The sequence below is a fragment of the Tinamus guttatus genome, unplaced genomic scaffold (genome assembly GCF_059628265.1).
Source record: "Tinamus guttatus ecotype Peru unplaced genomic scaffold, ASM5962826v1 Tinamus_guttatus_pri_ptg000115l, whole genome shotgun sequence".
Lineage (NCBI taxonomy): Eukaryota > Metazoa > Chordata > Aves > Tinamiformes > Tinamidae > Tinamus > Tinamus guttatus.
The window spans coordinates 8,563,116-8,581,176 of NW_028288649.1; the positions used below are offsets into that span (position 1 = coordinate 8,563,116).

The window sequence follows — 18,061 nt, forward strand, 5'->3', positions numbered from 1 at the left end:
ATTTGAGGCGAGGGATGTCTTTTGGAAGATCAAGGAAGTAGTACTCAGTGACAAAATTAAATATTCATCTACAAAGGGAAATTATTGTGAAGGAGGAAGGTTATCAATACAGAGGAGGAGCAAATTGTCTTACAGAAATTGCGTGTATGGAGTGCAGGAGCACCCTGTAAATTGTAGGTCAATGTTCATTAAGCCCTCATACAGATTAGCTTTCAGGCTCTATTAATACTTGAGACATAACTGAATTAGGAAATACTTTGTAGCAAGATGTCCCATGACTCACACAAAAATTTTAGCATCTATTTAATTTTATTAGGTTGCATTATATGCTTACTTTTCACTACATAGTTAGAACAAAGCTTTTACTTAATTTTCTTTCTTGAACAAGAATGCTTTCCTTTACTGATTAAAAATGTAAAGACCTTTCCAGCAGTATCTGAAAACACTGAGAACACTGGGCATCTCTGAATGCAAAGGAGGTAACATGGAGTCCACGGTATGGATTTCTCTATACCATCTAACTTGGTTTAAGGTATTGGTCAGTTTAAACCATCTAACTTCTAAAAAGGACTTTTTTTTTTTTTTTTTAATTATGAGCACAACTTAAGTCTGTGACAGTGAGGAAGGCACCCACTCACAAGAAAAGGTTTGCTGCTTATCACTGACAAACAGGTCGCCCACTCACCAAACATGCCAGCACACTTAAACATGCCTGTTCAATGCACAGAGGCATTTTACCAACAAAGAAATTAAGACCTCCAGAATTTCTGAAGAAGCTGTATTAATGACAGCCTTAATACACTGGGGCCTGGGGACTGACAGATGGAGGTACTTTTGCCAGCAGATGACACAGAGCTTCCTGGCTGATAACAGCGGCATTCCAGGACGTGGGTTCCCCAGGACCCACCTCGAGGGCACATCTCAGTCCCAGGACTTGGGTTCCCCAGGCAAAGAGAGGGCCTTGAGGAGATGCACAAGAGCCAGGACTGGCTCAAGAGTGAGGCACCAGCCACTACAGCTGCTTTATAGCGGAGTCAGCTATATGGAAACCTGCTGGAAACCTGCTATCTTCCCTCACCTGATTCTGGCCCTGAGGCACTTACACCCCCAAATCTGCTCAATTTCACATTAAATTTGTAACAAATGTATGAGCTATTATGAAAAGAATAGGATCATCAGGCTGTTCTGACTGCACTTCTTTCTACTTTTCCATGCAGTTGGTGTTGGAGAAAGGAAAGGGAAGGCAAAGTGGAAGGAGAAATGCATTCTCAAACAAGGATATGCTGACAAATCCAAATCTGTTTTCTTATATCAAAGTAGTATAAAAAGTCATAATACAACAGGGATTACAGATCGCTTTCCTCAACCAGGTATTGCCCCAAATTGCTGGGAATTGCTGGAATGCAACTTTCTGGGAAGCGTGAGGCAGGTGGTGCCAGGCAGTAAGGCAGACTCGGAGACTCTTCCTGCATGTGGTGCTGTGTTTACTCTATAAAGACTTCAACTTCTCTGTTACATACGTAGAAAGAAATCAAGTGAAACTTCTATTCCAGAGGAATTACACTTCCTTTATGGCCACATTTTTATCTTTGATGCTGCTGAAATGATTCCTATACGGGAAACAGCCTAATTGCATCTATCTTCTGATGAAAACACCGAAACAATCCTATGCAGAGACTCCAGGATTGTGTGGGTGTACAGCAGGAGTTCCCCTCAAACAAATGAATGGTAGAGGAGTTATTTATCTTTTTATATACATTTTTTAAGATAAATATCCTCTATGGACTTACTCTCTTTGATTCTGCAGTTTTAAGAAAGTATCTCATTTTTTGTCGAATGCAACTTCAGGTCAAAGAAATATGAATTACAGTAAAAGAGGAAAAAACAGGACTATCTTCTGAAACTATAAATGTGCTATAAAGAACCTTTAGAAAGGCGATGATAAGGAATTTAAATTCCATTGCTTTTTGAAATAAATAACAGCAAATCGCCTGTTTATCTATTCAGGGTCACTGAATGCCAACCCTTCTGTGTACTGTAAAATAGAATTAAAAAATATGAAAACTTTATGGAATGTCTGAGAAGAAACCAAGGTTATTTATTAAAAAGAGGGAAAAAATGATTAGAGAGAAGAGCTATGAGTGGCTGCTCATTAAATGAGCTTTAGGTCAGAGAAAAGACTGTTTTTAAAACCCAGGAAGGACAAATTAAGATGGATTTCAGTTGACTGATTGTAGGTAAGTGACATTAGGCAAGATAAATTGCACCTGGGCCTGACAGTGTCACTTTGAACATCAGTTTTCCAGTATGATTTAGTCCTAAAGTCACTCTCTATCTCTGTTTTGAACCTACCATTCCAACAGCAGGTCTAAATCCACCGTGGCATTAGCAGCCAGGTGTGTGGCTTGCCCAACCTCACCTGCAAGGTTCAGGCACGTGAAGGCACCGCCGCTCTCAAAGGGCTGGTCCCACGGGGACCCAGGGCTCGCGCTCTTTCCCCAGAACATGCCTGTCATAATTCCCTTACAGACGGCATTGGGAGGGAGGAAGGATTCTCCCCTTCTCCTGTGAGCATGCAAGGGGTTAAGCCTGCCTCAGAACCGCATTCTCCAGCCTGCTTGGGTCCAGCCCCCACCTCCTCATCTTCGTTCCTCCCACTGAGGCTGAGCAACCTGCACAGAGGGAGGAAAGGTTCATGCAGCCGGCAGGGCAATGAACAGAAACCAAACTTCCTTGCAGGGCTGCCTTGGGAAGCAGGACAGAGATTCCAGGGTTTTTATTCCTGCCACTTTGCAGAGTTCCTTCCAAGCTCCCATGCCCCCCACAAGGGCACAATCCTGCGGTCTCTCCTTAGATGCAGCTTCTGCATTTCTCAAATATTCCCCTAGAGTTCCGCTTTAATAAACTGTGGTGGCACTACCTGAAGTGGAAGAAGTGGTACTGCATACAGAAAAGGTTATATATATATTAAAAAAATATGATGCCCTTTATAATGATGTTCGTGGAGCTCAGGAGGGAGGAAGTAGTTCCCATCTCAGTTTTTCAGACTTTACGAGCAATAGATTTGTCTGCTTGAATAAAAAAGTAATAAAAACAAGATCAAGCCTATACTCTTTAGTAATATAAGAAAAACTAGTATAAAACAAATGGAAATTGTCTATAGCTATGACTGACACAAAGTTCATGCAATAACCTTTATGTTAAATTTCTTACAGAGTACACGTCATTTAAATCTATATTGTATCTTGCACTGAAGCTGCATTTCTAAGACAAGATCTCTGTTTTCCAACACAGAATTCTAGCACACACAGGAACAGCCATCGAGATACTTAATGGATTATTCCATAAACTGCATAATAAATGACTGACCATATGATGCCCACCATTAAATTGACCTGGTTAAATGAATACATGCTGAGAAATGAACTTCATACAGTTCATAGAAAACTAGCTCATGCCTAGTTTTAGTACGTAGAAAGTAGATATAGTTTATTATATCAAAGGAAAACGTATCTCACCTAAAACTAGTAGGAAATGATAACTTGTAACTGCTTTTATTCCACCCACAGAAAAATCCAACATGCAAAGCATACTGGGGCTTCTGTAACAACATGGACTATTTGAAACATAGATAGTCATAACTGATAAAAATTTAAAAGGCTTATAATAGCAATTATATGAGTTAAACTTTAATATTGTCCAAAATGAAACAGTATTCAATTTATCATTCCATATATTAATGGTGAATATACCAGCTCACTGAACAAACTGCTGCAGGAAAAAGAAATATAAATTTAAAGAAACAGAACAATGACAGCAGAGAAAGTAGAGAAGGAAAGTAAAGAAAAAATATCTCAAGCTGTACCAAGTTTTCTGAAAACAGCAGAAGAGCAGGAGAGAACAAATGCAGTGGGGTGGAGTCCAGGTTAGGGAGGTTCAAAATAGATACAGTATTGCAAAATCTTCAAAAACATCAAAAGCTTCTTTTCATAAAGTCAATACAAATGTTTACAACATTATTTTATTTTAACCAACGTAATCTTTTTTACATTTAATAATTCCCTATGGAAAGAGAGGAATAAAGGAATCTTACAGGGAGGACTTTTTTTAAAGATTGAGTTGTCATTCTACTTTTCCAAAACAAATCCCCCCTTTCATAGTTTAAAATATGTAGGCTGTATCTTCCAACACATACTTTCTTTTTGAGTTTGCCAAGTGATCCTTCATTTGTGGTTTAAAGAAATACAACTGTTCTCATCTAAATGTGAGCAAACGTATCCCATAGCAACATTTCTATTTTGCATAACAAATCATATATCACAACGGGACAGATAGCAGTTGGCTTTTTACTGTTGTTCCTGCTTTTGATGTTTCCCTAACAAGGGGGCTCCTGGACCTGCTCAGGGAGGAAAGGTTGACGAGCGAGCTGGGTGTGCTGGGAAGAGACATCGGGCCCAGAGCTAGCAAAGGGCAACGCATGCAGGCAGGTTGCAGCAGGCATTTCTGAATTTTATAATTTTTAAAATTTGGCTTTTTTTCCCTCTCCCAGCTTCAACTGCCTTTGAATATTTAGGGGCTCCCTACATGGGGACGTATAGGCGTATTCACCTCAGAACTGTAATGTTCTGTAAAGAACATTAATACATGATGCATATTTAGATTACATATGGATTTGGTCTCTTTATTAGAGATCTCACCAGAAAAAAGTGAGTGATAAAATGGAATTTCTTACAGAAAACTGACTGTCCAATGGAAATCGCACTGCTAGAAGATACTCCCTGCAAAACTCTGGATCTCTACAGGGCTTTTTGGGGCACTTAATATACTGGGTATTTACAGGAAATTAGCAAGAAATGATGGAACCTTCAAAGTTTTGGGGAGAGAAAACAGGAAGGGTGTATTTGGATAGGTTTATTTTCATTAAGACAAAAGAAGCAAATACAGAACAGTGATATAAATTAGTATATTAAAACAGTGTAAAAAGAAGGCTATTCACTGGAAAAACTGGCAATCCGATTTGGCGATCACTGGAAGAATTATCAGATAACGGAATTCAAAGGATACAAGGTGCTATTGTACTGAACGTGACTTCTACACTTACTGATCATAAAGCACAGCTCTTGATCCTTTCCTCAGCTTTATGAATTTCTGCTTGCATCTCTGTCCTCCGCTTCTGTGTATGTGTTATTTTGGAAGAGAGGGGGAGCGGGGAGCGCGGGAGGCAGCCGCGCCAAGCTGCGAGCGGCACGGCCAGAGCTAATGGGATGTGACAGGGGCTATGACGAGGCAACCGCATGTAAGGGACAGCGGTGACAGCAGCCTGTCATGTCTGAAGGCAAGTCGGAGGACACCGGTATCTGAGGGAGGACAAGGGAAGAGGGGCTGCGGCCCGGCCTGCGCCAGGGCTGCCGAGGAGGCAAGGGGAGAGGATCGAACAGGCTGCGCTGCAGGGTATTTCGAGAGTGAGGGGTTGACATGTAAACTCTCTTAATAGTGACACAGGCAATGGAAAATCAGCAGGGGAACATATTAAAAATGTAATTTTTAACAACAGCAAAAAAAGCAACAGTACTCTGAAAATAACATTTGGGGGAGCAATTAGAAAAGAGGTAGGCTTGTGCCCTTAGGTAATTTCTAAGCACATTTTTCTATTATGCTGCAGATAAGGAAAAATGTCCTTAACAACCAATCATATATAAAATAAATATGGAAAAGTGGAAAAGTAGAGCAAAAACCAGGAATAAAGGGAACTGCCTATCATACATGAGTCCAAATTTAACAAAAAAGGTCCAACATTGCTCTACAGGAGGGGGACTCCACATAATGCTATTTTGTGCATACAGATTAGTGTTATGTGGCAATTACATAAAAAGCATTGAAGACATGTTTAATATTGCCATCAAGGCCAGATTGTACAGATACTCTGTGTGACATTTACAAAGGCAGAAGACTCTCCTAGCAGACTAGCAGTTGATTTAAGGCAGCTAAGCTTTCAAACACTGAGAACAATTTTTCAGTCAGTCAATAGACATATGAGATTTACAAGGAGGAAATGGAGTTTTCTGTTATTCTAATTTTGATTTAGAGGTGATTTAGCATATTGCAGCTTTCAAGTCCTGTGAACAATTTTTCAGTCAGATGAGATTAAAGTTCCTAGCAAGATTAATTGTAGACTTGGGATTAAGAGATTTTATAAATCACTCAAATTCAAAAATAAAGCTAGGAGAGTACTAGGATAATGATAGATATATTCACATTGTATCAGCTACAGCTAAATTGAATTGACTGAATACAGTCAAATATCTGAGCAGAAGTTATTAATAAAGATTATTTTTGATGAAGATGCAGACACTGCCATAGTGACGATGCCTAGAGGGAGTGTTCTCTTGAATAGTACTAATTTTTTTTTAAAAACAACTGTATGAAAAACTGTTGAAAGACTTCCCATTCTGGAGGGACAGTATGGAGGCTAACGCGAACAGTCCCTTTTCTTTGACAGGTGTAGCGTATATAACACTGCAGTGTGAATTTGTCTCGATGGCTGAATTTTAGATGATCTCAGAATTAAAAAGTTTGCAAATTTAGGGAACTACCAGTTTCTGAGGTGGACAAAAGATAAAAACAGGCTGACCGAAAGACATGGTACATCATATGCATTTTTATACGGATATGCAGGTAGACACTCACATACATGCAAAGGAGATCTATCATGTATGTATATCTATTTATCCCATCTGATAGCCTAGAGAAAAAGAGCAAGAGGGAGAGCTTTCATTTGTCAAAGCCAAAGGGGGACCTGTCTGAATCCATTAAGCATGAAAGGAAGACAGTTAGCAGGAAAAAGAAATCTCAGAGGTATTTCTAAAAAAGGCTAAGGGGTCATTAAGGCATTGGAGCAACACGAGGCTATTTCCGTGGCAGGCTCTCCACATACTTTCACTCATTTCTTTAAGTGGCTGCTCAGAACAGGTCACAGCATTCTCTTTTCCTAAGTTCACTGCACTACAAGGGAGAAAATATATTTCTGGGGCTGAAGGAAAACCTCATCTTATAAAATGCGTCCTGAGTTTGTGAGCCAAGCATCCGCTTTTAGCAGAAGGTGAGATCATGTGCGGACACTTGCGACTTGCTTTGTCTGTCGCATACCTTCCTCTTGCTTGGCATCTCCAAAAAACAGCACAGTGCTTTAAACATTAGAGGATATAACTGGAAAGAGAATCAGAATACTGCAGGCTCCCTGCTTTCATGCTGACTCAGCCAACCAGGCGCTCAGCTAATTTCCGCGGCGTTGCAGAAGCTTCTTCACAGTGAAAGCTAAGAAATGTTTTTAATTGATTAGAGCCTCCCAGAAAGCCAAAGCTAATTTGTCAGTTCTCAGATGAGCTGTTCTAAAAATCTTGTTATCTGGTTACAAAGATATTTGAGATAGTTTGGGATGGCCCTCTGTCACTTCTTTTCAAGCTGCATCAGTCACAAGTAGAGAACCTTCTTACTTCTTTTAGAAGAACGACTTTCTCCTGTGCAGGACTACTCTGCAGTTGTGGGTGAAGCAAACTGCCATTGATTTAAAAGGAAAGCAGGACTGAAAGGGTCACTGACCTCCAGCTCAAAAACTTTGGAGTCCAGTTTCAAGGATGAGACAAAGCTGAAAGACTGAAATAGACTGACTTCAAACAGGAAAAAAAAAAAAGACTGAATAGCACGAGAGCAAACTATAGCATGACTAACCAGTTATTTTGTTGAAAAATAGCTTTATTTGACATTATGCTTATGACAACCTTAGAGACACACTGACAGGTAAAGACAGACAGAAACAGAACTATTGATCTGTGGGGAAATGACTAGCTGGTGCAGACTTGAAGGGAAATCCAACGGCAGTGATGTTTGGATATGCAAAAATCAGGCATGTAAAATGGACTGCATGGAGCTATTAGAGGATGTGAAACACAAATATAATATTTTAAAATCTTGAGAGGCTGTGATGTTGAAGGCTACAAAGGTGTAAAAATGAAGGAAAAGTTAAATAGCTCAAATCAGAGTTCTGAGCAGATGTTTTTCTTTATTTAAATAAAACCTGAATGGATGACTGATTTGTCTTCTTTTAAGTGGTAAAGCAAGCTAACCATCAAGAAGAACAAATGAAATTAATTTCTAAATTTGTTAAAACCCCCAAATTATAAGTCCATACTTCTTTTCTTCATGTGCAAATGTGCTCTCAGATTTTTTTTAATTAATGTTTTCCAATATGCAGTAGGGAATGAAGGAAAAGTTAAATAGCTCAAATCAAAGTTTTGCATAGACATTTTCACTTTGTTTAAATAAAAACAGAATGGATGACTGATTCATCTTCTTTTAAGTGATAAAGCAAGTTAACTATCAAGAAGAACAAATGAAAATTAATTTCTAAATTTGCTAATCATAGGTCCATACTTCTTCATGTGTAAATGTGCTCTCAGATTTTTTTTAATTAATGTTTTCTAATATGCAGTAGGGTGCCACAATCATCAGAATAAGCATCAGTAGAGCTTTGCGAAGGAATTGGTATCCCTTAGAAAATATTCAAATCTTTGTATAATACAAACCAAGCAATGACTATACCACAACATATTTCACTTATAAAAATAAAATTATAGGCACTTAACATTATCCAGAGCTCACTTTCAATATATTTTTCTTAACTGAAGAATTATTTTTTACTTCCATACATGCAAGTATAACCTACACATGTATTACCACAGAGCACACATCTGAGAACAGATAAGGATAATGGATTGTGGAAATCTTTCTGTTGATTTTAATAGGCTTTGGATTAGGCCCTGCAACAATAACTGTGTTATGTGACACGGGCATTTGCTTTGGAACCTTACCCTGGGTCAAGTAACTGCATCTGGGAAATACAGTTTCTGTTTCTTCCCGGGCCTTTTTGGTCACATCTTTGGAAGATCAATTTTGACAGTACTCATTTAAATGTTCCTTACTTCTTAGTAAAAGAGAGATAAAAGTGGCCCACAGAAATCTCAGGAGGAATGTATGAATTCAACCAGAGCACGAAATGCGGGTTATATTTTTTCTGTTATGTACTTACATGGATGTTACCTTGCCAACATTCAGGAATATATTTCAAGGCTTTCTCTGTACATTCTACAGTGTTGCATTTTTATCTCTAGTGGTTATTTTATTTTATATTTTATTTTATTTTATTAAAGATGATACAGCCACGAGAAGTGGGAATATTCTTATTTATTCCCATAGCCCTAAGAACTATAATTTTAAGAAAAGCACCAAATATCACAAATCTTGTGGTAAAGTGGAAGAGACATCAACACCCAGTGATACAGATAGCACTGCATGGTGATTCCATATGTTATGTTCTACCTACTCAGCACATTTCTTATGCTAAAAATAACTGTTTGAAGAACATATTTAACTGTCATTTCTCAACAATATTGACTGCAGCTACCTTAAGACAAGTAGTCATCTTCCTACACTGCTTTATTCAAGGGACTTCCCAAAGTATTTTAGCTACAAAACAATTTTGAAAGGTCTGAAACATATGTGTAATTATTCAGCAACAGTTTAGGAATTCTTATATCAGGCTTCAAGATAAGGGTTACTTACAGTAGTGGCATCAACTGACTAGAATAAGAATCTATGTGAACAAAGTATGTTAGTGAAATATTACTTAAATCTGACATTAGTACCCTGACCACATGTGCTTCTTATTTTCTTACAGATAACAATTTCCTTGATCATAAATACTGGCCTTGTAGTAATACAATATGGCATCAGAAACTCTCTTGTTCTTTATCATGCAATAGATGTTTATATCATTTATATGCACACATTTCTTACAAAGACAGTTGGAGTCAAGATAAAGGCAGACAAAAGATCTATTGCAAAGCAGGATAAGAACCTCCTCTTTGCTTGGTATTTCATTAATAAGCAATGCACAGCTGCCTTACTCATGTCTCTGAATAATACAGTCACCAAACACAATTGAGCGTGGATTGCAGAAATCTTTACCTTGTTGTGAAAAATCAAACTGGACCTTCACCTTCTATTTCAAAAGGTTGCCTACTGCATATATTGCCTTAAAATTCAACAGCTATAATAGAGAGAAAGACAGAAGGTATCTTTCAAACTTGCACTTTTTGAGAGAACTTCAAGTTGCATTTTATATCCAATAATCCAATTCTGTGGATATGCCCATATCTACTAAATAATTCTCTCTTTAATTTGCTGTGGGACTGAGGGTAACTCTTGCATTGCAATGGCTACATACAGAGTAAGCCAAGCAAAGAGGAAAATGAAAGGGACCTGTCAAGATGGAAATCCACACAGCAAATGCGAAGACTAAAACAGTGTGGGCTGGGAGGGAGGTTTGAACAAGACAGGGGAACAGAACACTGCTGGATCTCAGAGTACCCAAAGCTTTAACTAACTGTGCAATTACAGTTGTCGAAATCAGAAAAATTGTGGTCAGTAAGGTATACAAACCTCTGTAATGCTTGTTATGATCTCACGGCTTCTCTAAGCCAGGACATGAGAAATGGGAAACAAAGTTAGACCATCTCTAACACTGTCCCATCTTTAGGTCACTGGTTGGGGAACTGTGGTTTACAGAAAGCCAAATATTTTGAATTCACATCTCTTTTCTTGGTGCTATTTATAAAATTATTACTGTAGCATTAAAATTCTGTTTATAAATGTTCCTTTAGTCATCTACTCATAGTCATCAGGAATCAACTAACCTCTCTCTTAAAGCAACACCCTTCTGCCATAGGCAAACATCAGCCCTTTCAGAAGTGTGTCAGAAAGAACATATTTTTTTTCCTCCGTAACTCTTCCTGGGCAGCTCACTGTGAACCTCACTCTCCCCTCTCCTAAGAGGAACAAGTTACCTCTTTGTACTTTGTTTCACAAAACATGCCTATCAATTTATCTACTTCTATTAATAGCCCTGCCGGGTACATTTTCCAGTGTCTATGAGTGTTATTGACCACAGCTGTCAAGAATTGCGCTCGGTGTTCCAGATAAAGTGATTCAAGGGTTTTGTATATGACACTGATAAATCCTTACATTTCCTTCAGGAAATGCCAGATGAAGTATCTTACAGCTGTATCTATCTTTGTTATAGATGAATTAGACTGGTGTCTTATACTAATCCTGTGATCCAGCACTGCAGCCCATTTTGGCCCCCTTCTTTAGAAATGATTGCTACTAGTTATTGATGACATTTTGCACTATTACATTTCGCTCCATTTCTGTTTCACCCACCCTCAAAATCCCTAGATTTATCCTGTATGGCATTCTGAGTCCATCTCTTTTTGGTGATGATCTCCTGACTTCATATTATTGGCACAGTTCTTTGGTACATTTCTACATCTGGTTGATATTGCCAATATTGACAGCCTTTAAAAAGGAAACCATACGGGATTCTACTAATCTACATCTTTTGGTTTGATTTCTTGTCTTTGCTGCCTTATTTCCACATTCTTCAAGAAAAGTGATCTAAAGCAATTAATTATAACTTCATGAGAAGTACAGAATTTTGCATCTAAAGAAGTAATTTATATGGGGTAGTGCAAAAGGTGTGCATTTTGTCAGAGTGCCACAGAACGATGATGAATTATAAGGGTCAATGGGAAAGATTAACTGTTATCAGCTGCTTACAAAGGGGCAACACAAACATGAATGCTTTCATATTAGAAACAAACCCAAATCACACAACAACTGCTTGAAGTTATGCAACCGTTTGTTAAATAAATCCATACCTGTCCAAGTATACTGGAGACATACAGGAATTTTTTAGGCAGTTATTTAAATTCTTTTTATCAAAACAATCAATTAAATGTTTATCATTTCCTTCAGAGTTTTCTATCTCAACCTACAGTCGTATACCAATACGTGAAATAAATCACTAGGAGATGACTTCAAGTAGACTTTTAAAATCCTCTTACTAACCTTGGGTGGTTTAAAAGGATAGTCCGGTGAAAAGGTAATGTCAAGGAAGAAAACTCCACCTTCATATACAGACCCTGGAGGTCCCAGTATGGTTGACCTCCATTCATAAATGTTGTCTCCTTTGGGTCCAGCACTAAAATAGAGAACAAAAATATAACTTAACAATCACATACACATAAGAATATCCATCCATCAGCTACAAACTACTATAGTAGTGCAATAATACTAAAGGTTAAAATTATGTATGTTTATTAAGTTAGCCTGAGATAACACACGTAACTGGTGTCCTTAGCTCAGTCGGTGAACTGACACATTCATCCATAAAGAAGTATTAATATCACTGAGATATAAATTATTTAAATAAATATTGAAAATTTCCTAACTGTCTTATCTCAAATATTTCAGAGGGCAGATGTGCAGTATTTACAGTACAAGGATACAGAAACCTGGCTGAGATATCTTGTCACTGTCTTGCCTTACAAGCCATCCTATTTTCACCTACCTCCTCATCCACCTCCCTCATCAGTCAGTAGTAGTGTAATTGCACACATTGTCATATAGCACGTGATGTACTAAAGACTTAGCACTGTATAAATGACCTTTTAGCTGTGCTTTCTAAGTCTCTATCCTAAGGACTCCAGTCATTAGTACAGAAAGCTGCTTTACTCTGCAATTGTTACACTATCTTGAAAAACTTATAAATAGAAAGCAGGTTAAACTGTAGGATTATGTAAATTCACACTCCTCATTTAAAAACCTGGCACTGGAACAATATTTGAAATATCTAACACATAGTCTCATATGTGGAAAATGGAAAATCTTGTACCCACATAGTTAAGCTCTGGAGGAAGCAAATTAAAAATGAATAAAGTTTTGGGGCATTACTCTTCTATAGGCCAAAACAACCTTTTTTCAGGCAATATAATGCTTGTCCAGGGAAAGAAGATACCTTAATCAGGGTGGCCTCTTAAGGAAGCTGCAGATTCCTTTTTGGTTCACAGCCTACTGACAGAAGTCACTGATACAGGACCTGAATTTTAATTAGGATCAATTGGGATGGTGACTTATGGATGTCTGGCTAATATTTTTCACAGAAAGGTAGTGTTGGTAGATTTTTCAAATAAATGACGCAGTACTTTCTTAAGGCATTTCTTGTGAAACAATTCTTGTTATGTTTGCAATAAAGATTTCCACAGTACACAGGGGTTTGTGAAATAACCCTGTGTATGGAACAGATGAAAGCTCTTGGCTACGCTCCATGCCTCACAATGCACCCAAGGCATACAATTATTATACGACATCATGTCATGTTCACTGCTCAACTATTCATTTTGTTCACTGAAAGTTAATAAAACCCTTTTTCACCTGAAATTCCTTGGGCTCCCTTCATTAAAACTTCTGACTGCACGATTCCCTGCATACAACCGAGCGACTCAGTACTGTGCAGCCTAGTTCATTAGTCATGGTACCTACATCAATTTTCTATAATAGCTGCTAATGCTTCTTGGCTCTCTAAACTACGTGCTTTCTTAACAAAAATGGGTTACAGAGAATATAATATAATGGAATATTCATTTTATATCAGCCTCAGTAACAAAACCGGCAATTGTTTTAAAGATAAAATCAGGCTTTTTAAGCATCACAATAGCAAAAGTGCTGCCATCCATTCATCCATCCATATTTCACACTGTCTATAATACATCAGGTTGCTAGCTGCCAAACAAATTTAATTTACCCAGTTCTCAGTTTGCATTAACCTTTGAATAATAAAGCACAGCTGAGACTGCTGTAAGAAACAAACCAGAGAATGAATAATTAAAACACCTTCTCTGCCTTTAGAAAGACCAAGAGTCAACGGGGAAGGTTTAATTGTGACTGAACTAGGCATTAAAGGGCTAATTGAACTCTTTATAAGCCCAAATGAATGTGGGTCTACACCCCTGCCACGGTACACAAGGTTCACAGAAAGTAAAGCCCTAAAAAATCAGACAATTGGTTCAAACATAAAAAGGCAAGGAATAAGGGTAGGCTAAATCTTACAGGAAAAAAAACAAACCTATAATATGTGAAGGAAATCCTTTCCCATTTTCTGCAGGAAAATGCTCTAATACTTGGAGAAGCAATGACTTGGTTGATGCCAGCAAGGTTAAAATGGAAGAGATATAAATGTCAATCCCAGAGAAATGGTTGGAAACAGCCAGAAACAAAAGGAAACCTCGCCTCTATTAGTGTTCATTTAGCCAGCAGGGGTGGCTTGGCTCCTTATGGATTTGAGCGAGGCCCACGTTTTGGATCAGATGCTAAAACTTTCTTTGACAGTGACATTTCCACAACTTCTATTATTTTTATTTGCTTTGCCTATTTGTTTAATTGCATTAACATTTGAAATGAGCAGTCATTAATTAAAATAGTCGGAAAATGCTCCATCTGCCAGTTGAACTGTTTCGGCACGTCCAGCTACAAGCCCAGCCTGATCACATTCTGCGGATGCTGATTAACATTAATTGAAGGTTTTCTTTGCAAATGAGAGATGGAGCTTTATTAAGTATTATTATTAATTTAAAGCATCGCTCGTATTGTATGCAGTGTGGGAAGACTGCTGCTGTCGATGTTTGCCTGCTCAGTGCTTGCTGGCACTGAGGCTGTTCAGCCGATGCAAAACACCGGCTCATGTGCTCAGCCAACAGCTGGCATCGAGGGCAACACAATGCACAAGCGCAACATTTTTCTCACTTGCACATTAATAATACAAAAAGTTTGACAGGTGTATTTCCTTGTTTTCCTTCTCTCCTAATTGTTGAGCTTTTATTTATCCACATTATTGGCAACAAGAATGACAATTTTTCAGGCTTCACCAGAGAAAATTCCCATTTGGGCAAGCCCTCAGCCAAAGCCCTACTCTATAAGGTTTATAATGCAAGAGGATTTAATTGCCCATCTCTCTACATGGATATCTGCCCAGCACACTGAAGCCCAAATGTTCTACATTCAGTACGATTTATATTCCAGTTCTATTAATGTTACTGGCAACTAAACCGCAGGTCTCAAAGAAAAGTAAACTAAACATCCCAGTGCTTGAAATTATGTTATCTTTGGAAGGGTAGACTCAGATGTGCACCCGCTCGGCAAAAAGCGGACTAAATCTGTGTTGAACTGAGCTGACCCAGAGCCAGACCATAGACGTGCTGCTTGCCACTAACCTAGTGCTAAATCAATCAGCTTCAGGGGAGAAATAATGATGTCTCCAGCAGCTCCAGGTGGAAACGGCTGAATTATAAAGATAAGATGGTCAGGATAAGGACAGATCTGTTGACAGATATGCTGGCAGATCAGCAGCTTGGCCTCCAAGTATGAGTCCTGAGTCTTAACCCCTGGTGACTGTGCACAATAAAGACAACGCAGAGCGCAGCGATAAGAACGCAGTGTTATTCTGGAGCCTGCGCTCCAAACATTCCCAGCATATCTTCCAGGTGGGAATTGTAGCATAGGACTGAGGGGGTGCAGCTGAGCATGAAGGCTCTTGAGACTTAAAATTATCAATGTTTTGTCAAGAGATAGCTCTCTCCTGTTATTGTTCCCTTAAAACTGATGATACACCCCCTCAGAATACTGTCTCTTTTACTGGCTTTGCTCACTGGAAGAGCTGGGGGTGAGTGGACATCAAGACGATCTTATTTACTCCCTTTTATAATGACACAAGTTTGGATATATGAAATTATGGACAAAGGAGTCAATATGCATAAAACACTGTCCTTTGTATTTATTCTCTTTTGCTTTTCCTAATATAGCTCAATTCTGTCACCGCTTCCAATATTTACATTTGCAGGTGAAATATATGCACATCAGTCATAGTTAGTAGCAAAATTATTCAAATGTTACTGTAATTGAATCCATTTTACTTTAAATATTTAACATATTCAGTATTTTCCATTCCCTTAACCTGTTTAAGGCAGGCAGTCGCTGGAAGTAGTGCTGCTAAAAGCTGCTTGTTCAGTACAATTATAAACACAAAGCCTTGACTGCCTTTGGAATGTACTACAACATTCAATTTAAAACGATATATCAGTAAATTAACAGAAGAGTATATGCAAACTACAGCATCTATGAGACGTAATGTAAAAAACCTATCTAAGAGAGGTAATGAAAGCACTGTAGATTTTTAATTTCATAAGAGCTGTGTTTTTTATAGAAATATACTCAATTTCCAGGACTTAATTCAAAAAAGGGAAAATACAAAAGGCCAAAGAAATAAAGATATTCCACATGTTCAATGTGGATCAATCACATGCATCAATTAGTCATATGGAATGAATTGACCTAAGTAATGTTGTTATTTTCTCATCTAGCTTATATTTCTAGATAAGAGATCACATGCTTCCCTTATGTTTTTAACTAGAGGTAGTATAATCTCATAGTGGGTTTCAGGTGATGTGGAAAATGAGGACATGTTAATGTCTTCCTTTACATTTCCTGTTAGAATCCAGTTCTAAAGTGTAACAGTACTCCTTAGCAAAAGGGAAAGGTAACCCTGCAGCATAAAAAGAAGTGAGAAAAGCAATTGTAACTTGCATTGCCAACTAGCTCCAACAAGCTAACAGTCTTTGGAGGGAAGCACTCAGACTGAATAAAACAGGAAAACAAGATGCTTGCAAGACCTTCCCGTTCCTCAGGACTACTAAAGAAATACGGAGATTCTCCTGTACCAGGAGAGTTTAAGCTTATATTTATCCTTCTCCTTTACAACGAGGCAGAAAAACAAAAAAGGAAACAAGATATTCACTTTGTCCATGGCATTCATTTTTGTTATTTTTTTGTCTAATCTGAACTGCATTAGAGCACAAAAACACATATCAGACCTGAGTTCCCTTGCACTAGGTACAGTTTGAGGAGGATGCAGACCCTTTGAACTATCTACAGTAATACATGAAAGCAGAAGGAAGCCGGATACATGGGAGTCTCTTCCTCTTGCTTTCCTCTTATCACAAGAAGCCTTGACTTCATGATTTAAGAGATTTCCCTCTGAGGAGAAGAGCTCACTGCAGAATTATCTCTACTTATACAGCATACAACACAATTTCTTGCAATCCTGTGTTTCTCGCACATCTAACAGATATGCTGGAGCAGATCCTGCCTCTAGCTGCCCTTAGTGAATGCTTCTGGGAAGCCACATGCCCAGAGGGCAAAGTGAATACAAAAGTATCACAAGATCAGCGAAATAATTTAAGAGCACAGCTGGTGAGGGAAAAGGATGGATGTGACACAACAGAAGACTGCAGATTCAGCCTTCGAAGAGATACATCTCCTGAGAAACTCACACAACGCCTCATTAAAATAAACCCAATACATAAAATAAACTCTGCTCTCTGTTTTGAACATGTTGCCAATACTGAAACTGGTCCTGAACAGGAGTGTGACCTTGTCTTGTGCCACCAGTGTGTCTCAGCTGATAGGCCACTGAGGAAGAGCTCCGTGCTGTCCCCATGCCCGAGCTTTGCACTGCAGCCAGCAGTGGAGCTGCTAGATAACCTCAGTCTGGGCAGAAGTCAGCCAGCAAGGGCTGCGCTGAAGCTGGAATCACCAGATGCCTCTCAGACTCCCCAGCAACACAAAGTTAGAGCGCGTTCAACAAAATGCACTAGTAAGTCCCATCAGGTATTGGCACCATTTCTCTGTGAGCAGCTGGAGTTCCCACCATCCACTTTCCCCTCCATGGTAACTGCTGTGTCTCTTTGGCTTTAGGACAGATATGGACAGTGTCAGCAACACTGGTCACCTAGCTAACATTCACTTGCTGTGCTTCTGCTTTTCTGCCAGGCCTCACCTCTCTTCATTTTGCAGACCCACTTGACTACCACATCTGGAGTTTTCACACCCTTGTCCTCCCTCTTCATTGCCAATTCTTCTTCTTAAAACCCCTTATTTCTCTTTCCTGCTTGAGGGTGGTTATATCTCTTTGCATGACAGTGATTCATTGGTCTTTCTTTTCAGAGGCCCCTTCGTTCCCTTGGGTACCTGCAGCTCTTCTTCCCCTTGACATGCCTCATCAAAAGGCACCAGCCCAGTCTGCAAGTTTTTTCTCTTTTTCCAGAAAGGAGGA

At 38.8% G+C, this 18,061-nt stretch overlaps 1 protein-coding gene across 2 annotated transcripts in view; it reads right to left on the reverse strand.

The window, feature by feature from the left end:
- Nucleotides 1-18,061, reverse strand: part of LOC104566438 (ubiquitin-conjugating enzyme E2 E2) — a 200,303-nt gene that overhangs the window by 26,109 nt on the left and 156,133 nt on the right. For both annotated transcript variants that reach the window (XM_088521202.1, XM_088521203.1), the window contains exon 4: nucleotides 11,965-12,097. In XM_088521202.1, coding sequence (XP_088377328.1) covers nucleotides 11,965-12,097 — 133 coding nt within the window. The remainder of the gene's footprint in view (nucleotides 1-11,964; nucleotides 12,098-18,061) is intronic.